Below are 24997 nucleotides of genomic sequence, written 5' to 3'. Positions count from 1 at the left end.
GGAAAGTCTCTAATTTCTTGGAAGAGTAAAAAACAAACCACTGTGGCTAGATCCTCTGCTGAGGCTGAGTATCGCGCCCTGGCCTTGGCCACATGTGAAGGTCTTTGGCTCTCTTGTGTGCTCGCTGACTTCAGACTTCCGTTGTCTAGGCCCATTCGCATGTTTTGTGACAATAAATCAGCTTTGCATATTGCTGCAAATCCCGTTTTCCATGAACGTACCAAACATATCGAAATTGACTGCCATGTTGTACGTGATCAGTCTCAATGTGGGATGATCAAGCTTCTTCCCGTTACTTCAGCTAATCAATTAGCCGACGTCTTTACCAAAGCACTAGCGCCTAGACCCTTTAGCACCTTTTACACCAAACTAGGAATGTTGAATTTCCATGCTCCTAACTTGCGGGGGGATGTGGACAATAAAGCTCATTCACTAGCAATAGAAGAAATAAAGTGATGCACTACAGAAGCAGTTATGCTGCAACTGCTATTTAAGTACTGAATAACTTAACTAGAGTTAGATGTTAATCTGAGTTTGTTAGCTATAGTTAGAAGGCAGTTACATTTTTAGTTGTGTATATAAACACCATTGTACAAACTGAATTAGGTGTGATTCATCATTAATTCCATTCTCTCATTTCTGATTCTGCATGTTCTAAGTTCTCTCTCCCAACTCTTCTCACTCACCTTCACAAACTCTGCACTCAAAGCATGAGTTTCCACAAATACCACTAATTATATTTCTACCGATAAAAATTACGGTTGTTTTAAACATCCATTTTCTAGTTATACATGTTTTATTTGATGAATCATTTTATCTACTACTCAAGTTAGATACAGACGTAGGTAAGTGTAAGCAATTCAACTATGGTGGTATTTCTTTCAAGGTTTAATTATGTTCCTAGTTTTTATATTTTTATTAAATTTTTAATTAGGTCCTTATAAAGTTTAATAATTGAATCTCTATATTAGATAAAAATTTATAATAAAATTCTTATTAATTGTTATTTAAAAAAATACAATGATACTAAAATTTTGCTCTTAGAATATTCTCTAATCCATCTTCTATCAAATACAAAAATGAATTTTTCCAAAAAATATGTATTATTTAGCAAAAAATAGTTAAAAAGGACCTAATTAAAATTTATCTAATATAAGATTTAATGGTCGGAATTGTGATTTCTTACCATATATTTTATAAGTGAGACTAAGAGAAAATATTAAAAAGTTAAAAATCACACTTCATACTCTCAGATGAAAAAAAAAATGAGAAGATTCATTCCTCCCAAAAAATATTGTCCGTATTAAAATAATTCTTCCTACTAATTACTAAATATCATTTTAACTCAACCAATTCTAAGTTTGAATATTAAATATCATCTACTAATAAATATCGACAAAGACTTCATAATTGGATACTAAGAGCTTGTGTGTTGAATTTTTGGGAAATGATAATACAAGATGAAAAGATACATTATTATTATTATTTTATTATTTTGTTTTTGAATAACTCGGTCTGTAATTCCAGAACATAAGAATAAAAATATTTATTTTACGAGCAAATAGTTAAATAAACGTGAAATAAGCTAAATAACAAAAATAGTTTTAAAATAATTAAAATTTGAAGGAAAACAAAGTGATTTTACTGTTGGTTGTTAAAATTCTAGGAGTCGTCTAATTGGCATTTTAAAAAATAAAAATAATTGATCCACATTTTCGTGATATCTTGAAAATTCTTAAATTTATTTTTTCACATGTTTTCTTTGCGTTACACAGACGTCTAGTTAAAAACCATTCTAGGAGCACAGAATCGACTGCAACATACATATATAGATCAGCAAGAACTTACTTAGAACTTTATATAGAATGATTGAAATTGGAGAAGTGTCGTCTCCCCTTCCCGTGAGGACGTTACAAATATTGTTCTTTGTACCTTACACATGACAGAACTTAAAGCTCCTGAAACATATGAACCATTTTTTTAAACAGTCACGCAGATCCAAGACCAACTTTGTCTTACAAAAATAACACTGGCGACAATACGCCGGAAAAAAATGTGGTTGGTTGCTAACTAACGAAAAAATTGTACTACAAAAAAATGTCAACCGGTATATATGTTTAAAAACAAAATTGCACATGATCCTCTGGCAAGAAGGCGAATCTGCTGCCTCTTGCTAATAATTTTACAAAATTATCTAGAATGTAATAATAATATAATTTAGAGAAGATTATCTAGCTCAGTTTGCAGTTCCTGTATGGATTTTAGATTAATAATCTTGATCTCTTCAGTCGCGTATTCTGCTTGTAAGAGGGACTGTACTTGCGTATGTGCTTCAATAATATTTGTCCTACACGAAGATGAGTATAACAGCATTTAAAGATTGGTCAGATCCATGCATATCTAAAGGATGTTAACAAAGTTTAAAACACAAACCTGTCAAATCCATATATAAAAAAACAACCAAGAATAAGCATAACTCTTATTCTAAATCACATCAAATCTTACTTTATTGGCTTGAAAAGTATTGTTCTTGTTGATGGATTTTGCAAATAAAGCTTCATCTTTTCTATTACCCCTGGCAGTTGCTCGTGAATAGCAGTCCTGACCTATTAGAAGAGCACAGAACAACAATTATGAAGGATAAATACTCATATTTCTCAAAAATAAATAAATAAAAAACAAGATTCACAAACTTCGACGGAAAAAAACATCACATCTATCCATAAGTAGGTAGTTTGGAAAAATAAACACACAATTCAGAAACCAGTATAACATTAACAATGAATAAAGAAAGTACAAAACTCTGATGACAAACCTTCTGAGCTAGTTCGGCGACCTTATCTGGGGTAGCGAAAGCCTGATCCTTTAGAGGTTTGGTCATAACTGAATCAAGCTTTGGATTTTGACCACCTGAAGATAATGCAACTTTAACTGCTGTAACCTACAAAAACAAATTGGTTGATTTCTAGAAGCAGTATTTTATAAACAATAATACCAAATGAAAAATGTAGTTAATGACCACGACGTGAAATTTTCAATATTTACATATATATTGGAATAATTCTAAGAAATGTTTACAAAGTGCCTTCAAATAAATGCGATGAATCTTTTAAAAGTTCATGAGCTGACAACTGAAATAACTTGGTTACTGACACAAACCTTTGTAACAAATGATAGCAAAGGATCCACAACTAACTTGGTGACTGACATGATGAACTCCTCACAGGTGGCTTTAAGGCTTTTCTCCAACTCCTGAAATGGAAAATAGATAAGTCTATATATATTATGCCTCATATGAAGTAACACAGTGATTCAGAGACCAATGTGACAGACGAATAAAGGGCTGTTATATGTAGTCTATATTTATAGGGCTTGATACTTGATAGACTCCCTTTAAGTCCAAGGTTAATATGTAGTTTTAGGGGTTGATATACTCCCTTTATGTCCTCATCTTTTCTGACGATTACATCTTTGCTGGTTTAACTATAACAAGGAATGAAATAATTATATTCGAGGACCAAGTTACAGAACATAAGGATGGTCATGGTTGATTAATATTTCAAAGTTTGTTATATAATTTGACATGAGGATAACGTAACAAACTAAGAATGGATGACCAAAACATCAAGAAGAGATTTCAATTACAAATCATTCAACAAACAATTTTAGGTCCACGGTTACTAACCTTCTTGGTGTCAATTTGGTTTTCCAAAACCCTAGGAGACAATGTCCTCGCCAATGAAGTTGATCTTGACCACTCAAATATTGAAGCTTGACCTCTCAAGAGTCTTTGTAGATGCTCCTGAACCATACAGTGTATTCACATGTAAATTAGAGTATCCTTTAACATACTATATCAGTGATACGAAAATTAAATCAGTGACTAAAAAAGCAAATTATGTTTTGGTGATGACAGTAATATTTGTAGGGAAACCAATAGCAGAGAGAATTTTCATAAGTCCTATACTGACTTTGAATTATGTAAGATAGTGCACTCAGCTTAGAATGCATACTATTACTTTAAGAAACACTAACCAGGACGTGAGAGAAATCAAGTTCCTTCTGTGTGACTGAAAATTCAATATTGAAAGGTGCAATCTGGAACACAAAAAATGATTACTCAAATTATATAACCTCCCAAGTGTTTATAGTAAATATTCAATATTACCTGCTCCCTTAAAATTAAAAGATGCTTTATTAAGAAGAGCTGTCCGTCCATTTGAGATGATCTCTTTGCAACTAATTTACTTGCTTTCTGTGGTAGACAAGATTGAAGCACCAATTATCAACAAAGCTAATATTCGAAGGACAGTCATCAAATCCAAATAATCAATGATAAAAAGAAAGCATGTCTTTTATATAGATAATGAGAAACACTTCCTTTGTAACATCTATATTTATATTTCACATTCAACCATAATCATGATATTACACTGCATAGCTCATTTTTGCCTTACCTGAATAGAAGTTGAGCAAACTTCCACTGCTTCCTGTTTGGAATAACAAAAACTGATCATGAGTTAAACATTTAACGGAAGAGAATACAATTACACAAGACAAACAGATTAAACATACTATACCTGCGCTAAACCTGTAAAAACTTCTGACTCTAAACATTGATACAACTTTGAAAGACATGATATAGTTTTCTCTAGCGGTGGATACCATGTCTTAAATATGTCTGGGTTGTCATCCGCCTGCAAATTTAAAGCAAATTGTAAAATAGGGAAAACAAAATAGAATTGCATCCTGGAATATATGGCAATTTTCCAAGAGTGACTACAGGAAAACATTACACAATAACCACAAAACAGAAGTTGAAATATCCAGTACACGGTGAAATAAGAACTATGCTACACCACAAATACAAGTGTAGCATGCATGTGAATGCTACAAGGAAATGACATGTTCTTGAATTATTAACAGCTCTTATTCAATACCTAAAAGAAACTTATCATAATGAATAAGGGATTCTGGGAAGAATAGCCTGCTTCACCCACCATAGGGTGAAAACTGACAGAAAAATCTATCATTCCTTGGCATCATATTTAATATAGCATAAGTCATCTCAATTTCCAGTTCCGAAAAGGTAACTTCATAGCAGAAGAAAAATTTATTTAAAAAAAATAAAAGTAATCAACAAAGGCAGCAATAAACACCAAAAAATCTTAACATAAAATTAGTCTAATCAGCATTATTACAAGAAAATCAGCATACAATAGTAAGCAATACCAAGAAGCATTAACAGATAAATTATCTATAATCAAGTAAAAAAAAGAAATTAGAGGTAAAGGCACTTTACAGGATTGATCTCAGATGTACTTTCAGCAGATCTCATCAGCTTTTCAGGGTAGTCCAAGTCCTCTTTAGATGGTATGTAATTCGCAATCTATAAATTTATCCCAAAAAGAGGTTTCCCAAAATCAAGATATAAGAAAAGAAACTATCATAAAACCACATCAAGGGTAAAAATATGGTGATCCAGAAAGTTATCAACTCACAAGAAAAAATAAATAGTAATATATGGTTGGCAATCATTTACTTCAGTAATCTAGGTATGCCTGGAAGTACTTTAAACCCTAGACATGCAACATGTGATTTGTGGATATCCATGCTACGATTTCATATTGTACATGGTTGTAGATATTTATATGCTTTGTTGAACCAATAAATCAAGACTCGATTAACTAAAAGCCAATAAGGTAAACACAGAAAAACATTGTTGTTGAAAACCTCAACACGGTCAGATTACCAGACCCTTCATTTGTGAAACAAAACCAAGAGCTTTTACCAATTAACGAGGGCAAAAAGGGTCCAATTTCTTTCACAAAAGGGGGGAAGTATGAAAGACTGAAATATAATATATGAATGAAATTGGCACAATTCAACATTTAACATTGAATACCTCATCATGGATATGAGTTCGAGCACGGAAAGTCAGTCGCTCATGTACATCTGCTAAAATTCTCTCAAATGTAGGACGAAGGCCAGCTAAGGATTCGCTCTTCCTACTAGGCTGTTCCCCCAGGACCTCCACTTTAAGTATATCAACAAGTTCACAAAGAAAGTCGATATTTGTTTCATGAACAAGTTTCGGACGCAGTGTGTCATACAAATATGTTGACCTGCAAGCAAAATTTATCAAACCATGAGAACGATAGACGCATACTCAGTTTGCTTTGTATGGAAATTTTTCTTTTGAAGAATAACATTCACAAATAATGAAAAGAACAAATAAAGAGAAATACAGGATCATATATAAGATGAGAGGCATCAACAACCTCAGCAAGGCTTATTTTTGTTTTTATTATATTTATTGTATCAAATTGGCTCAGTTTCCTAAATAAAAGGAAAAAAAAATCATCATTTTGTGGATGAGTACTACTCTTTCATTGATCACAAGAAGGAAATCCAAAAAGAACTAGAACACGCAATCACCACTACTTGCGTATCGTTACATGCGCAGAGCATTTCCCAAGACCCCGCTGATAAGAAATGTTTCAGAATACTATAAAAAGCGTGTAATATTGCTGAATATGAAAACACAAAGGATCCCTTACTCTCCTTCACCTTCTATTATACTCTTCTAACTAACTCCCTCCTAATTAAGGCCCATTAATCAGAGGCCCGGTGTACAATCGCCCATAGCAAGATATCCTGTATTACTCTTACAGACAGAAGGAGTATCTTACAAAGGATCCATTAATGGAGCTAAACTTGAAATATCCTTTGAAGAAGCTGGAAAAAAATGATCAAAGAGCTGGTGCTCAAGTTGACAGACCTGCACTTCAAATTACAACTATTAAGCCCTTCAGCCATAACAATAAGAGGCAAGTAACATCATTTAAATTTTCACGTTTATCATAACATATAAATAGAATAGTTGCAAGAACTTTTTTCTTTCCCCTGCTGACAATATGTATGCTTTGTATGATATTACATGCTCAGTTCAAAACAGTAAACAATTTGCAATGTTAAGCATAATCCATCTAAAATTTAAAAGATAGAGTCCTCTAGCCCAAATAAAAAGCTTTAGGTCTCTTAACCCCCTGAATTGGACTTCCTACCTTAAATAATCCATCTGAAAGTTCAAGTTCCTTTTAAGGTTAAATCCTTTATTTGGACACCTGTGCTTAAGAGAATAAACACCATTATCATGCTGAAGATTCATAAGGCGTAGGGTACTTATTTGCTTAATTTGTGTGTTACGTCTACAAAGGGTCCAATCAGTTCCATAAATTTGTTTTTGCACTGTCATGTGGCTAACTTTTTATGAGTTACTTTGTTCATTATCCATGGTAAGCATTGAATTGCCCTAAAACCTTGGATCAGTTCCAGTCAACTAATTTTGCTGGAGCCAAATGATAGTGGCAATATACAAAATCTATGCCAGAGTTTGATGCATTTGGTTGAAACATAACTATCATATCTTCAATGGCTAATTCTCGAACAACCAGGTTTTGCGTGATAAAATTAGCTGTTTGATCACCATTTGGTGTAAAATACAACATTTTAAGCAAAGTTTCTCTCTCGGTCATAACTTCTTTTGTAAACTCTCAAAATGTTGAGAGATCAGAAAGCTTGATCTCTTTGTACTCTTCCACTCTTCATCACTTCATCCAAATAAATTTTTTCTTTAATCAAAAAAAGATTTGAAACTTTTATAAAGAAACATATTTTATTATTATAAAAAGACTCTTTTTTTGAAAGTTATCTTTTCAAAAAACTGCCTCCAGAATGCACTTCGCCATTTTTATTGTCTCCGCCCTCATTTTTACCCATGATTGCTTGCGTTGGTGTGTGGTGCTACTTTTTAGCACTATTTAAAGGCAACCTAAATACTTAGAATATATGAAAATTGCCTTCTCTATGAACAACACAGAAAACCAATGACCAAAAGGCCATAGAAAAACATAATAACATTACCTGTAGGAGATATGCACATCCTGATCTAGTCAATGATGGCAAGGACTCTTTCTTGGAAAACTCTGATATCCGCCGATGAACAATATTTCTTATCTGTAAGGAATAAAATAAAAAATCTTGCAATCAGTTGGCCCAATAAAATGTTTTTTTTTTTTTTGTTGGGGGGGAGCACAGACAATTTATAAAGATGTATCTTCTCACCAATGAGAGGCGTTGCTCACAGTACAATTTGTGGCATTCTGCCAGCATTTGACCATATTCCTTCCTTGAAGACCTGCTTTCAATTTCTTCAAGTAGCGTCTTAAGCTGCAAAAGTTACAATTTTTCATTGGATGTACAAATAACTAGCTATCTACTTCGAAAAGGCGCATTTGTTACAGATGACCAGCTACCATATGTTCAATCCATATATTTATTTTCAGAGAGAGTGAGAGAGAGAGGTTTACCTCACTTGCTGCTGCCTTGAAGCGAACATATATTACAGATGCCTCTACTCCCTCAGAGATGGATGCTTTGCCACCCCCACTTCCACGTATTGATTCCTGGACCTGATGTGAGGGTATATATATCAGCTTTCTTTACCATCAAATTCTAAATATTTATGTCCTTAGAGAATGCATATGTATAATCCTTACCTGAGAAGAGGCACCTTTAAGAACAGCCAATACGTGGGAGCGCATCATGCCAAGTGCTCTGGACTATAAAAAAAAAAAAAAAAAAAAGTTCAAATCATTCAAAGCTGCGCATACAAATATGAGATATAGCAGGAGTTTGAACCATAGAAAGAAGGACAAAAGTGGCACATACTGTTTGCTAAAGTTACCTAACAATTCATATAAATAAATTTAAATACCTGAAGTTGTCTAAATTTAAGCAAGTAAACACTGGATTCTGCATACTGTGGGTTGCTTTCAACATACCTTCAATATGGGTTAAAAAAAAAAAGCCAATGATCACATACAATGTTCAATTACAAAAAGAAGATAAAGCTCCCGTTATTATCACCTAGTGACATAATATAACCTGAATATGCCAATATAACAACATACAAGAATTAAACTGGATATTTACTCACGAGATGCATTCATCAAGCCTTTTGAGAAGTGGGAGAAAGTTCTCATTTCCAACATTCATGTTTGGAGAATAAAAATTCGTAGCAACCTGCAGAGAAGAATTTAAACAAGCCAAATAATCACTTGTAGAATCAATAAAAATTTGCAGCTTTGCAATGCCTTTACAACTATGCTAAAACAGCAGCATTAAGAGCTGTTTGATAACTCATAGCAGTAATGCCAACAAAGTTATCATTACAATTTACATCAATTAAGTGTTTTAGTACAAATAACATCCCTACCAAAAATGATAAAAGTATAATATGCCAATAAAAAAGGCACAATTGAAGCAACAAATGTATGATATAGAAATAATAAATGCAAGGGGTGCTAATCATCTGCAGCATATAATATATCTGAAATCCACAGCACAATTTTCTGTTAGCCCAATCCATTAAAACGATGAAAGGGAAAAATTTTAAATTTGTCCAACCTAGACATACATATGAAATTTATTTTACAGTGTTTGAAAAAACTAAGGTAGAAAATTCCTCCTTAATTACATGCTCTGTGGAAAATCATTAGTACTTGCACTCATAGTTGCACTGTCATGATATCTACCATAATGGCACCATCCTATGTATATGCCTATGTATTTTGAATATACTATTATATTATCATAATCAATCTCTTCAAAGAGTAATATCCTATTATATCAATAGATAAAAAAACAGATAAGATGGAGAAAAAATCTAAGAAAAGCTCCAGTCAAGCCAGCAGTCAAACCTTACATTCTCCAGTTCGTCAAAGTAGTTGAGTTTACTACGAAGTGCATCCGCAAAATCAATTAGTCTTTGCTTCTCTTGTACCTGTAATCGGAAAATATACAACAGAAAATCAGTTATTTCAGCTAAAGAAGAAACAAAGGTGGCCGAGTCAAAAACTAAATCATTCTCAACCTCCCACTAGAGATAACAGATACAAAGAATTCCCCTCTCCTCAGCTGAAATTTTTAAAATGGAATATACAGAAAAATGTAGCAAAGCAACCTAAACTCTCCAACTTCCCACCTTGCATTAACTGAATTTCTTATTTATTAGTTTAATATACACATGAACCTATACCCCACCAGCTGGCAATATTTTCAAAGTAATAAGAGATTACGGCAACCAATTCTTATTAGAAAATAAAAAACCAGATTGGGTGATAAGCAACGAAACCATACCAGTCTATCACATGCATCATGAAGCGTTTTAGTCTTTGTAGCTACTGCCTGATGCTGCAATTGTAGCTCATTGAATAAGTCTAGGGTGTCATCAACCTGCATGAGTTCAAGAAGTACAAATGGGAAACTGTAAGAAAAGAACAGTCAAAAAATTAGATTGCTACAACTAACCCACCAACCATAACCATGTTATATATAAATCACCTGTTGGAGAATATCATCACATGTTTGTATCCGCTCCGTTAGAGTGTTCACATAATGTTGATATTTCTCTTCCGTCTACAAACGGATAACAGAATAAATTTAAGTTGCACTCCACAACCAAAATTTTAACAACTGCAATTTCAAGAGATCACCACACTAACCTCTGATTTCATGGCAGATTCAAGATCCGTAAACCATTTGTAAAACTGCAGCAATAGAGGATATCAACAATTATTTCAATAATCACCGGTTAACAGGCAAGACCATAGAATCAGATGACGATAAGGTGGGTAAGGTACTTGATTGGTGTTGACCATAACAGTCTGAACAGCACCATTATCATCGAACGAGCTATCCTTGGTTTTAACCGTCAAGGCAGTGTCTTGCACCGACGCATTCTCCTGAGCCTACGTAAATTCAATTTATTATATGTTGTGAATCAGAAAACAAGAGTTGGTGGTCGATGAGAAAAGCTTCTGATTGTAGTAGAAGTAATAAGGGGGCATTACCAGCTTGAGAGGGAGGGGTCGTTCAGAAACGGCATGAGAGAGGGATATAATGGCGGCTTGTTGATGTTCTGTCAAAGGCGCATTCTGGGGAAAAAAAATAATTACAGACACACACACACACACACATGAAATTCCAACTTAGCATACGGAATTAGATCAGTGAGCACAACGATGCAGATCTGGTGGATTTGGGAAGAGAATGGGGTGAAGTGATGTTAGTGGATGGTTGAAGACAAGATCTACAAGTAGAGAGAGAAACCTGTTCCCAAGTGGAAGCGAAGTTGTAACCTCTGGAAAAGGCAGCTGAACTGGGAAGGCTTTGAGGTGGACCTCTGCTTCCCATTTCCTCTTTTTCCTTCCTCCTTCTCCTTTACCTTCTTCCCCTTCACCTTGCTCTCTCTCTCTCTCTCTCTCTCTCTCTGCGTCCTTACGATAAGGTAACACCTGAACCCGCTGCAACGACCAGGTTAGCCTCTTTGTCTTGTGCCGTTGTGCGTTGTGCCTCTAAGCAAACGCTGCGTTTTGTTTACCATTCTATATCTTCTGTTTTTTTTTTTCTCATTTTTTGGAGGGGGGTTTTGTGCGTTTTTGTTTGGGCCTAAGGTGGGGTCTGCCACTCTGGCTTGGTTGGATCCGTCTGAAAATGAAAATCAACGGGCCAGAGCAAAACCCGCAGCAAGGATAAGAAAAAGCCTATCTTCCGTTTTAATGCGTATGAAATTTGCAACACATTAAGTGACGGTCAATAATTAAACACATGTTTACTTTCATGGTTTGTTCACGATAAACGGACGGTTCCAGATTAGGCACCGAGTAAGGTTAGAATTAGAGTTGTAGTTGGGAATGCAGGATTGTGTTAAGTGAGATTAGTAAAAATAATTTAAATATTTTTGTCAATTAAATTCATCTTTCATAGATATAATGTCAATTTTTTTTAATAGATAGATTTATCAACAACTAAATTTTTCATAATAAAAAATAGTTATTCACTTTAAAATAAAAAATAAAAGAAGTCTCTTATTACTGTGTTTATATCTTTTTTGTCAGAAAAATTATAAAATATATTAATTTAATATTTCTTTCGCATTTCATCTATCAAATATATAATTTTGTATCTCACTAGTGTCCCGTTTCCGTACATGTAAGAAACGCAATGTGCACAAAGCGTAATCCATACTTTGCTGGTCTAGCTAACATTGAACATTACAATTCCTACACTTCAATTCACACAAATTTCTATCTTCATGACCATCACATCACAGCAACGAATTTATGAAAGATATCACAAAAACATTCACCAACTTTCAAACTGAAATAGCAGCCACCAGACAGCTATACTGCAAAATTTGACATTGAAATACCCATGAATATCAACACCCCCCCCCCCCCTTTTTTCCTTTCCAAAAAAAGAAGAAAAAAAACCTTGGTAACATTTGTCAGTCTTTAACATCTGAAACTCCTTCGCCACAGATCTGAAACCTGGCTTCACCTTCAGCTAAACAAGGAGAACTTATCACTTTACAGATGCGCTCTTCTCCTCTTCCTTTCCTCAGAGCTAGCCTGCATTTAATAAATTAATTAACTTGCAGCGTAAGAACCAAGCTGGGCCATAATTATAAGTAAAAACACATTGTTTTCGACTTTGAACCTTGTAGTGGTGGCATGAGCCATAATGTTGCCTCCAATAGGCTTGATTTGAGGCCCAGCAAAGACTGCAGAACCGTCTACTTGTGAAACTACTTGGTTTGTTATGACAACAGCCACACCAAACTGCAATAGAAGTACATAACTATTTATTAGCTGTGTTTGAATCACAGAAAAGTTTGTTCTGTTTTACTAAGAAAAGTCGTACATATTGTCATATAGTCAGCAATCTAAACCATATCATCAAATCAGTTCAACAAATTAAAAACAAGGTTAGCTACTTTCCATCCCACATGGACTTTTACCTCATCTGCTATCTTTTGAAGGCTCCTAAGGAACTTCGCTAGGTGCATTTGCCGAGCTGAAAGCTCCCCCCTTCCGGAGAAATCTGTCCTATAGAGAGCAGTAGCACTGTCTACTATCATTACAGCAAACCTGTTCAAACAGCCTTGAACTGTAAGTTTCACAAGCAACTTTTTGCAACCCATGCAAACAAGGATTCCAAAGTCCAATTTGGACAACTCAATACAGAAACACATTAACAAATTGAGCTTCTTCACTCATTGGATCAGGCGCTAGTCATGGATAATCTTAACATTGGAAATATATGAAAAGAAAAACAAAAGCCACTTAGGCGGTTATTATTTATTGAAGCTAGTTATTAGCTAATGATTAATTAAGAATTCAATATGAAAGAAGTTATGATTATGACATGACACACTTGTGCATCAATATGCATCAACTGAAATATAAACCCTGACTTTGGCTTATCTAAACAGTACTCCACTGTTTAAAAAAAAGGGAACCATCAGAAGTCACACCTTGTTTCCACCATCATTGATGCTGCTTCAAGCAAAAGGCGTGATTGATGATCTGTGTTGTACGCTCTAGCATAAGCAACATTTTCCAATACATCAGCCCCATTCAATCCAAACCTGAAGCTTTTGGCAATGTTAATATGGAGTACAAACATAGGATGACACCAAGTTCATATCAACAATCATTATACCTATCAGCTATCTGTAAGAGTCGTTGAGGCCTAAATGTACCCTCAGCATCGATGTACATAGCTTTGCCCTCACCACCTCCTTGATCCAGGGGCAACTACAGCATAAACAATAAATGAATATTAGGGAATAGAAAAATACAGTGACACATAGATGAGACCTAGACATTCATGCCATGACTCAACTAGATGAGAACTAGACATTCACCATGACACTAAACCTTCTCTAATTCAATTTTTATACCAACAATAACACAAATTTAAAACTATATGCGGTAGAAAACAATTATTCTCCATGGATATAGTCTAACTACTGCAAACTAAGCGAAAGAGAGATTATCGTTTTGTCTATGTTCAGCTACCATACGATACAAAAGCACAACTACAACAGTGAAGAAAATGGAAACTACATACCTGGCAAGTGACACAGAGAGTGTGACATAACTGAGTCTTCCCACATCGAAATTCACCATACAACTCAGTGATAGAACCTGTTTCAATTCCTCCTAGTAGAAGAAATCATATTGAATTATGACACTTCATCAATGAAAAACACAATCCATAAAATCCACTTGTAAGCAATGCCTTTATTAGAGATGTCTCACCTTCCAATATCTTGTCAAGCTCTCTTGATCCAGTTGTTATCTGGATGATCTCCATCCGCTGAGCATGGAGCTGGCTCGCACTAGTAAAACCCATAGGCACCAACTTAGTAGCTGTCAATAAACAAGCATCAGAAGATCAGTACGGCTTCACAATTAATGTGCTAATAGCTGATGCGCTTGAGTGTTGAAATTGAAGAAAATACCGTATTAGCAAAGTAAAATATATCAGGAGGTGCATACCTGCTTCAATAATCTTGTCAACTTTAGCCTCACTGATACCTTTAATTTGCAACAGATCCTTCCTAGGAGTGTAAGCAACAGATTCAACAGTGCAAATACCTGCATCTTTAAGCTTCTTAATGTCTAAGGCAGCTATGCCTGATGCCTGTGTAAATAGTAAATACCCCTATTAGGGACTCAAACAGTCAAATCATCACCTACTGTGATCACTAAGCTGTAAATTGAAGCACCAACAATATAGTATCCTAGGGTAATTCCAAAACAGATAAAGGAGTAACATAAACAAGACCCATAGTAAAAAGGGACAACTACCAAAGGAAAACACATCGATGAAAACCTACATCGATGAAAAAGCAATGATAGCTACGAAATTAGATGAAATGGGGCATCGAAGTCATAAGAAAGACTGAACTTTTCACTAAAATTACAACCAATTAGCAATTAGGGTAAAAATATGTGATTAGGTAGCATAAAAGAAGTAATTTGAAGAGAACAAAAGTGGAAGAAAAAAGGTGATTAGTGACCTGAAGCTGTTCAACAGGGAAAGGTCCATGTTGAACCTCTTCGGCTTCTTCATGCTGTTGAACACTTCTCTGGTTGCGCTGCTGCTCAATGCTTGCTGACATGTCTGATACAGGAGTATGATAGAACCCCCCAGAGAAAGAAAAATAGTCTTTTTGAAACGTGGGGAGAAAAGAGAGAAGTGGGGGGGGGTGAAAGGAAGAAGGTGAATTCTACACAGTACACGGGCAGAAAATCAGACAACACTATGAAGAGAGGAGAAGGAAGAAGAGATAATGGAAATGGCGAAAGAGGTCGGAGGTACCGGGGGGAAATGCGGGAATTCAAAAAGAGTTGGGAGGGGCGCCAAAACAATTAATGAGAATAAGCTTCCTCAACAAGCTTAGCCCTTAGGGTGAGGACTGCTTGCTAGTCTACCGTGATAAACAATTATTCTTTTTGACCAAATATATTGGGCTTACGCCCAAACACTTACTCTTTTTGAGTAGTTAAGAAAACCCAGTGAAATGTAAAGAAATAGTACCATGACAAAAACAAACATATATATAGAAGTAACCATATTCTGTATTTTGGAAATGCTTTTACACAAAATGATAAAAATAAAAAAAGTGAAAAACACTGTTTTGCCCAAAATGAACTAAAAGAAAGCATTAGCACAAATCAAAACCCGCCCGATGTGGTTTAGTGATAATAGGATCTGTTCCGGCCTAGTCCATTAAGGATCTTGGGTTCGGTCAAGTCACTGACCCGTTGGGTTAATGAACCTGAGCTAAGAGACGATCTGCGCGTCACCTCTAGTTCCACAGAAGAAACATAGACAGCTAGCAGAAGTTTCTATGCAGGTGGGCCTAATCGTAGAGGGCTCATCCGAGTATATAGTATAAATGAAGAGGAATCTACTTCACTTCCTACGTATATTAACTTTAGCATCAGAGTGTTTTTATAGGTAATCTCACCCACTGATCTAACAATAACTCGAACATTCATCTTGCTCTTAAAGCTCGCACTCAGTCTCCAATCCTACCTCGCCCGGTTGCACCTACCTTAGCATCATTCGATCTACCTTCCACCCGGACAATCAAACAGAATCAGATCCAGATAAATTATTAACTATGTAGTATATACCTTGTATATATTTTATTTATATAATTTTCTCTCTTTTCTATTTTTTATTTCTTCTTTTAGATTGGATTATTTTTTCTTACTGTAATTTGGCAGAGCATCTGGCTCTTTTATGCTTTGGACTTTATGATCTAACTTAATAATATAAACTTTATTTCTCGATTAACACAAATTACAGTAAAATTTAAAAAATGAGATGGTATTTTTTTTATGACGTATACCAATCTAAAATACAAGTTTTTCCTTTTTAATGTAATTATTGGTGTAGTCGTCAAAATAAATTGTTTATATGTCATTTTTTAATAGATCAAATTAGATTTTTTGGTAGAATTTTGCTATAAATTTAAATATTGTTGTTAAATCAAATTTAACAAAATTTGCTTAAACCTGACAAAAATCACTAACTTGAATGTGAATCACACACTTCTTTTTTTCCACGTTCTTTCTTCTTTTTTATGTATTTTTTATTTTTTTTTTTTTATTGCTACCTTTTCTTTTTATTTTTTTTTTCCTTTTTTAGTTTTTTTTTTTACTTTTTTAAAAAAATTTTCTTTGTTTGATTAATTGTTCATTTTTTTTATTTTATATCTTCTTAAAAAATTTAAGAGCGGATAAAATAAGAATAATGAGAAGATAAAAAAAAAGAGAAAATAAAAGAACAGAATGAAGGGATGAAATTTTAAATTGTGCGAAATTTATTAAAAAAGAATACTGCAATTTTTTAGTTGTAACATAAAAATTTTATAACTATGACACAAAAATTTCTTGTGTCATTTACAAAAATTTATGTATCATTTATAACTAAATAATGTATTTTTGTTATCACTCAACTTAGTGTGTGATATTAAACTGATATACAAGAGATTTTAATTATGTATGTATTATTTATAATAAATTGATGTATTTTTTTAATCTAAATCATATTTGAATGTATTTTGTTAGTTAAGTGAGTCAAGATTCTGAATTTTATGGTTCTTTAAAAATTTTTTGTGTATCAAAATTTTCTATATCATTTCTAACTAAATGATGTGCTTTTAATTTGTTATCATTGAACTGACGCGCTAACGTATTGAACTCATGCATATATAAAAGTATAATCGTTCCGTATCATTTATAATATATTGATGTATTTTTTAAAACTAAAATATATTTAAATATATTTTGTTAATTGAGTGAGTTAATATTTTTTATTTGTAATTCTTTAAAGATTTTTTTATGTATTTACAAAAAGATTTATGTGTCGTTTCTAACTAAATGATGTAGTTTTGTTATCACTGAATTAATTATGTGGTATTAAACTAATATATAAGAGTTCTTGTATCATAACAGAGAGCATTTGTTCAAGTTTTTTTCGGGACTTTGGTGGATATGACGAGTAAGGAATAAGAAAAAGTGATTTGTCTGGTATTAACTTCAGAAAAGGAGCTTAGGAATATTTTTGAATTACAACATATGTCCATTCCCTCTACTCTAAATGGTTTTTGGAATTCCCCATCTATTGGTATTTTTAAGATTAATTGTGATGCTAGTTATTTTGGTTCGGGTGATAGTGTTGGTTTTGCTTGTGTTATTAGAGATTGTAATGGGAGTTGGCAAAGGGGGTGTTTGGGAATGATCGAGAGTAATAATATTCTTCAAGGAGAATTGTTTGCTATTTGGAGAGGATATCTCTTAGCTTGAGATGTGGGTCAACGAGATGTTATTTGTGAGACGGATTGTGTGGAAGCATTTAATCTTGTTACTCAAGATGGTTTTGGGTTTATTGATCCATTGGTGCTCAAAATAAGAGATATCATGCATTGAAATTGGCGTGTTGACTTTTGTTTGATTATGAGAGATGCAAACCCGGTGGCAGATACTATGACAAAGATGGCGATAAAGTTACAACTTTCGCATGTGGAGCTTCTTTCACATTGGGAGGAGTTTAAAAGTAGTCAAACGGTACTGTCCCTCTATTTTAAGCAGTTCCTTATTTTGTTTGTGTTGTTTTTCTTTGTTTAATTTATTTTGGTCACCAAAAAAAACTAATATATAAGAGATTTACTCACCCTTGTATTATTTTTATAACGTGTTTTTAATTAAAATATATTTAAATATTTTATTGGTCGAGGAAATTAAAATTCTAATCTTCTGATGATTTTTGAAAAATTTTTTAAGTCATTCGGTAAGAATTTTTGTATTATTATTTTCAACTAAATATTGTATTTTTATTATCATTAAATATATTTATCATTAGATTTTTTTAATGGTAATTAGTATTAAAATTTCAAAATTTGATGGTAATTATTTATTAGCAAGGTTTTCTTCTGTTAAATTTAATCTTGACGATAAATTTGATAGTAATACAATTATTATAAATTTTATTGAGCTGGAGGTGCAATTGCTCTCTAAAGTCAAAATTTTTATTGTAACTGAGTTATTATGAATAAATTATTAAAGGAGTCATTTAAATTTACAGTATTTATTATTTTAATTTTTTAAATTTAAAATTATTTATACTAATTTTTAAAATTTAGTTTTGGGTATCATATTAGTTTCTGAATCTTTTTTAAGTATTGAATCAGCGAATTAAGTGCTAAATTGACTCTGAACGACACATGACTAAATAACATCGTTTCGTTTTAGCATTTAGATAAGATAAAAATAAAAAAGGAAAGAGGAGTTTATACGATATGCAAATCATTATATATCATTTCATTCTTTAAAACGACCTCTTTTTATCTTATTTATTAAGAGTTAAAACGAAAAGATATTATTTAACTATGTGTTTAATGTAGTAAATTATTAAAGCTAACTTAGTATTTTGTTTGTTGAATTAATATTGAAAAGTGTTCAAAAATCAATATAATAACTGAAATTGAATGTCAATATTAGTATAGTAAATTTTAAATCTAAAAACCTAAAATAATAAAAATAGTGAATATCATGTACTATTATGAAAATATGTTATGTTAGGTAATTAATAATTTTTTAAATAATATGAATAATCACCAATAAAATAAAAATATATTATATTTTTTAATTATTTACTTAAATTTTAATATTAGAATAACTATCTGTATATCTTAGTAAAATAAATATCTAATATATTCATTGTTCATCAATATTGTTGGTTACCTATATTTTTCTTATAAAAATTTAGTCCAGACACTACTGTTACTAGATAAATGTGTTGATTTCACAATTTTATTTTGGAGGCCACTCAGATAAAGACGCCTAAAACGTCTTTTTTTAAAGATATTTTTATGTTGTGTTTTAATTGATTTCTGTATAATTTATTCGGTGTTTCTCATCACATATTATTAAATTTCTCAAAAGATTTTCTTTCCAAAAATAATAAAAAACATTTAATTTGGACTAAAATAAAAAACTAATAGATTAACTATTAGATTTTTTAAAAAAATTATTTACATAAAAAAATATAACACATTCATCAAAATATATATATATATATATATATATATATATATATATATATATATATATATATAACAAGCTCAAGCCTCTTAAAATTTTTATAAATAAAAAAATAATTAATTTATATTCGTATAATATATAAAATAATTACTATATTATTATTATATTATAAATTAAGATTCAATAATTTAAATTTTCTTTTTATTTTTAATATAAGCATTAGAAATAAATAAAATTTTTATGACTAAATATAGTGTAACAAAATATATATAATATTAATTAGTTCTTAAAAAATTCTTAAAAATAGTTTGGTTCATTTTAGTAAAATAACTATTCATTAAAGTAGATAAATTAATTATTTTCTTCTCATATATAGTTTTTTTAAGACATAAAAGTAATTAATTAGGACATTGGTTAAGATAATTAAAGTCACTATTTCATTAAATTTTTAATTTAAAGAAAAATTCTAGTTAATTTTGGTATAGAAATTTCGAATTTGAAAACACTGATAAAAATTATGTTTAATTTTGATTTATTTGATTCTCATTTAAATTAATCACTACATAAGTTAAAGTTCTGTTTTGAAGTTATATTCGAGTTTTAATCTGATTTTTAAAGTTTCAATTTACTTAGTTTGATTTTTTAACTTAGGTATCCGTGACTCATATTAGGATTTTAAGTGTTTAGTTGAAAAAAAAAATAAGGTAAAAAAATTCAATTGTCACATCAAATAGTCGCTAGAATGTATAATGTAGCAGCCGTTAGTCCATCTCAGCATGTCGTTAACGATTTTGTGAGACAGTGACAAAAATAAGATTAGGAACCAATGTGAGTCATAACTATTAAGTTGGGAGACTAAATTGAGTAAATCGAAATTTTTGAAATTAAATTGAAACATAGTTGTTAGAACCAAACTAGTAATCGAACCAGTCAAACTACTGGTTCACTGGTTTATTAGTTCAACCGATAAATCACTGGTTGAACCGATAAAACCGGTCTCACGTAAATATAAAATATAAAATAGTTAAAAACTTAAAATTAAAATTTGAAATACATATTTTCACTAACATTTTATGAAGAATCAAGTCTCAACTTCTAAAAATAACTAATATAAAAAAATCATAAAATTTTAATACTACAATAGTATCTTATTTTGACACAATAAAAAAATAATTAATTTACAAAACCTATCATCTAACTATAATATCCGTAGATTTTAACACTAACATCAAAACAAATAACCTTAATCACAATACTACCAATAAAATAGATCAAGTAAATTAATAAATTTTTAATGAAATTTATATTTATATTAATAATGGTATATAATTAAAATATAATTAATTTTAAAAATAAAAAAAAAAACAAAAATTAAATTAAATTAGATATTTATGTATACTATATAATTAGTATTTGTCAAATATAATATTTAGAAGGGCGATGGCTAAGTGGCAAGTAGTGCTTTTGCTCCATGATCCATTGTTCGGTTTTTACAACTATGGATTGAAATACGAACATAATTTCAGAGATCAATAAGTATTATCTCTTTGTTGACAATTAAGTTATTTTAATGGTAATTAAGATCTAATAATAATTTATAATAAAAGAAGCATTCTTTTGCAACAATGAACCTATAGTAGTAGTTAGAGGTGTTCATAGATTAGATCATATTCATATAAATCTACAGTATTTATCCGTATCTGATCTGTAATTTGAGGATATAATCTGATCTGTAAGATGATCGAATTGGATCGAATCGGATCCAGACTCTAATCAGATAGATAGAAGTAAATATGTTTAAAAAAGTAAACAAAAAATTATTGACTTTTTTTATAAAAATAAAATTTTTTAATATTTTTTATTTTATAGATATATTTGATATCTAATCCAAACATAAAAAAATGCGAATATCGAATTTGATCTAATGAGTTTAGTGCAGATTGGATCAAAATTTCAACCATATCCCATTGTAAACACCCCTAGTAATAGTAACTAAAAAATTATAATGATTATATTTTTAACTAAGAGGAAGTGCCAAAAAAAAGTACTAAATACAAGAACATTTAATCAAATATTAAAAGAAAATTTTACTTTAAAACAGTTGGACTTTTTTTGCTCATATATATAATAATAATAATAATAATAATAATAATAATAATAATAATAATAATAATAATAATAATAATAATAATAATATGATAATTGTTTTATATATCACACAAATATAAACATTTTTTGTATGATCTTAAGAAAGGTTTTGTAAGTCTCTAACCTTGTTATCGATTTTTGTAGTGTTAGCCCTCATATTATCAATTTGATTCATATATAATTCGGATGATAAATTATTTAGTGACGTGCTTCTTTTTTTACTGTGATATACTTATTTATTATTATTATTATTATGTACAATAAAAAATAACAGGCCAAATTATTGCCATAACATAATAGAAGTATGGAAGTTTATCATTCTTCTCTAATGGAGAAAATAAAATTCTTTTCAATAGTTTATTTAACGTTTAGTAGAATAAAAATAAATTTTATTAGAATAAATTTTAGTACGAGTTTAATATTTTTATTCATTATAAAATATTTATAAAATTACTCGTAGATAAATTTTGGAAAAAAGAAAAAAAACCATGATTTTTAATTTTATTTTTAAATAAACTTTATTTTTAATTTTAAAATAAATTTTTTTTATTTTTTAATAATATTAATTTTTTACCGTATATAATTATTCAATTATTTTTTAATCATATATAAATAAATTACTCTTAATAAGACTTTTTTGTGTTATTCAATTATCTTTTTTAAAAAATAATTAATTATTAAAATAATTAAACTTTTTACAACAAAAATAATAAAAAAATTATGAACGAAAAAAATTAATCATCCTGATAATTTTTTGTATTTTTATTTATATTTTAATTTTAAACATAAATATAATTTAATTATATTATTTATGAAATGTGACTATAGATGTAGATAAAATTTAGTTATATTACTTATATATAGTTTCATTGTATTGTATTGCTTATAAAGTTAGATTATAATTATGACAATAGAATTGTTCTTGTATTTTTATATGTATGACTAATTGGTGATGTTAAAACATTACTCTTAATTATAAATAAAGTTTATAATTTAAAAAATCAAAGACTCAATTAAAAAAATACGAAAAAATGATGTTAAAATATTCTAACACTTTAAAATAAAAATATTTGAAATTCAATTAAAAATTATTTAAAATTTAAACTCAATAAAAATTTATATTCAATGTGTTTTGTATTAAATATATTTAATAACCTATTATATCATATTAGTTGAAATTAGTTTTTATAATGTTAATTTTTTAATAATACTTTATTAGAAAAAACCATCTTTTCAGAATTTTTTAAAAAATAATTAATATTATATATATTTTGTTACATTACATCTTATTATAAAAAATTTATTTATTTCTAATGCTTATATTAAAAATAAAAACAAAATTTAAATTAGTAAATTTTAATCTATAATATTATAACAATATAGTAATTGTTTTATATATTATATGAATAAAAATTAATTATTTTTTATTTATAAAAATTTTAAGAGCTTGTTTTATATATATTTTTTGATGAATATGATATATTTTTTTATGTAAATAATTTTTTAAAAAAAATCTAATAGTTAATCTATTACCTTTTTTGTTTTAGTTCAAATTAAATATTTTTTTGTTTTTGGAAAGAAAATCTTTTGAGAAATTTAATAATATGTGATGAGGAATACTAAATAAATTATACATAAATCAATTAAAACACAATATAGAAATATCTTTAAAAAAAGTCGTTTTAAACGTCTTTATCTAAGTGGTCTCCTTTTATTTTCATGTAATATATACAAGTTTTGATATTATATTTTATAGTCTTCTTGAATCATCTCCGAGACATTTATATATAAAAGCGGTTTGACATATATAGTGTTTGACAAAAATATATATTAGTATATAGCTACATTACCAAGAGGTGTTTATGATACGCATCTGATTATTAAATCAAGGTGGCTGTCTTGTGGATGATTACATTATTTTGAAATTGAAAGATAAATAAACCAATAATGGTGTGCCCAAATGATCTCGGTATAGAATTATATTAGAGTAAAGTATTGTTTTTGTCCCCAACGTTTGGGGTAAATCTCAAAATTGTCCCTAACGTTTCAATCGTCTTATTTACGTCCCTAACGTTTTTAAATTGACTCAATGTTATCTGCCGTTAGGGATCCGTTAATAAAATTAACGGCGGGACAAAATTGAGACGATTTTTAAACGTTAGGAACGTAAATAGGACTAAAACGTTGAGGACAAAAACAATACATAAAAATAAATTTTAATTTTATTCTTCAATAATATCAATTTTTTACTGTACATAGTATTAATTATTTTTAATCATATTTACACTTAATCACCTTATTTTCATTCTAAATAAATTAATTTTTTTATAATTTTACGATTAAAGTAATATAATTTTTTTATAAATAAATAAATCTTATACTTTCATTCTAAATAAATAATGTAATTTTATTTTCATTACTTAATCACATTACTTATATTTTTTTATAGTTTTACACTTTCATTCTAATCACATTACATTATTTATTTAGAATAAAAGTGTAAAATTTATTTATTTATAAAAAAATACATTACTTTAAGTGTAAAATTAAAAAAAATAAATTTATTTAAAATAAAAATAAGGTGATTAAGTGTAAATATGATTAAAAATAATTGAATACTATGTACAGTAAAAATTGATATTATTGAAGAATAAAATTAAAATTTAATTCTATGTATCGTTTTTGTCCCCAACGTTTTAGTCCTATTTACGTCTCTAACATTTCAAAATCGTCTCAATTTTGTCCCGCCGTTAATTTTATTAACGGATCCCTAACGGTAGGATAACATTGAGTCAATTTTAAAACGTTAGGAATGTAAATAGGACGATTAAAACGTTAGAGACAATTTTAAAATTTACCCCAAACGTTGGGAACAAAAACAATACTTTACTCATTATATTATTATATATAAAAATGCCGTTTGACACGCATAATGAGTTTGTAAAATATGGGTCATTATAGTATACTGATATAAATTTATACAGATATATAGATCTCATGCTAACACATATAAATAGGGGTGGTAACACTATTTAAACTTGTGAGTACTCATTCTGCCTCTATTTATTCGGAATTCCCGTATCAGGACAAATTTTAATGGGGCGAATTCTTGGACGGGACAGAACGGGGTCGAATTTAGGTTAAACCCGCCCCTGTATATATAATATATATATAAATATATATATTTTTAATAGATAATATATGTAATATATATAAAATAATTAGTAAAATGATTAATAATATTATATCATATTTAAATTTTTATTTTAATTTATGTTATGTATGTAAATAATGGTTATATAATTTTTAAAATTTTATTTTATTTATTAGATTTAATAATTATAGAGGCGGGTAGAGGCGAAACGGATACCCGCAGA

General features: G+C 30.1%; 2 protein-coding genes across 3 annotated transcripts; both read right to left on the bottom strand.

Annotated features, from left to right (window-relative positions):
* Positions 1–2001: 2001 nt before the first annotated feature.
* Positions 2002–11409, bottom strand: LOC130966770 (conserved oligomeric Golgi complex subunit 3). The gene is made up of 25 exons (XM_057891597.1): positions 11176–11409; positions 10917–11000; positions 10707–10814; positions 10569–10613; positions 10408–10482; positions 10204–10299; positions 9770–9847; positions 9002–9087; positions 8780–8846; positions 8562–8624; positions 8373–8474; positions 8128–8232; positions 7927–8019; positions 6693–6781; positions 5906–6125; positions 5303–5389; positions 4581–4697; positions 4458–4490; positions 4169–4255; positions 4036–4098; positions 3686–3802; positions 3160–3252; positions 2816–2941; positions 2506–2606; positions 2002–2347 (listed from the first exon to the last, which is right to left on the bottom strand). The coding sequence occupies exons 1-25, from the start codon at positions 11257–11259 to the stop codon at positions 2218–2220; spliced, it is 2349 nt and encodes a 782-aa protein (XP_057747580.1). The 5' UTR covers positions 11260–11409; the 3' UTR covers positions 2002–2217.
* Positions 11410–11949: 540 nt separating this feature from the next.
* On the bottom strand, positions 11950–15262 carry LOC130966780 (DNA repair protein RAD51 homolog). 2 transcript variants are annotated; one of them, XM_057891607.1, is made up of 9 exons: positions 14936–15262; positions 14412–14556; positions 14172–14282; positions 13981–14072; positions 13570–13664; positions 13382–13495; positions 12866–12995; positions 12565–12686; positions 11950–12476 (listed from the first exon to the last, which is right to left on the bottom strand). In XM_057891607.1, the coding sequence occupies exons 1-9, from the start codon at positions 15035–15037 to the stop codon at positions 12353–12355; spliced, it is 1035 nt and encodes a 344-aa protein (XP_057747590.1). In that variant the 5' UTR covers positions 15038–15262; the 3' UTR covers positions 11950–12352. The 2 variants fall into 2 exon arrangements, with proteins under 2 accessions (XP_057747590.1, XP_057747594.1); XM_057891611.1 differs by having other exon boundaries at positions 13382–13447.
* Between the last annotated feature and the right edge of the window lie 9735 nt (positions 15263–24997).

The sequence above is a fragment of the Arachis stenosperma genome, chromosome 1 (genome assembly GCF_014773155.1).
Source record: "Arachis stenosperma cultivar V10309 chromosome 1, arast.V10309.gnm1.PFL2, whole genome shotgun sequence".
NCBI classification, from domain to species: Eukaryota; Viridiplantae; Streptophyta; class Magnoliopsida; order Fabales; family Fabaceae; genus Arachis; species Arachis stenosperma.
Note: the sequence above shows the minus strand (reverse complement) of the source record. Positions and strands in the feature narration are given on the sequence as shown.

Coding starts and splice junctions, on each gene's coding strand:
- LOC130966770 (XM_057891597.1), bottom strand. CDS start 11,259: ATGGGAAGCAGAGGTCCACCTCAAAGCCTTCCCAGTTCAGCTGCCTTT. Junction 10,300..10,407: donor GTGATGATATTCTCCAACAG/GTGATTTATATA, acceptor GAACTCATGCAG/GTTGATGACACCCTAGACTT. Junction 3,253..3,685: donor ACCAAATTGACACCAAGAAG/GTTAGTAACCGT, acceptor TTTCCATTTCAG/GAGTTGGAGAAAAGCCTTAA.
- LOC130966780 (XM_057891607.1), bottom strand. CDS start 15,037: ATGTCAGCAAGCATTGAGCAGCAGCGCAACCAGAGAAGTGTTCAACAG. Junction 14,557..14,935: donor TCCCTGTTGAACAGCTTCAG/GTCACTAATCAC, acceptor CTATTTACACAG/GCATCAGGCATAGCTGCCTT. Junction 12,477..12,564: donor GCTCATGCCACCACTACAAG/GTTCAAAGTCGA, acceptor TATTAAATGCAG/GCTAGCTCTGAGGAAAGGAA.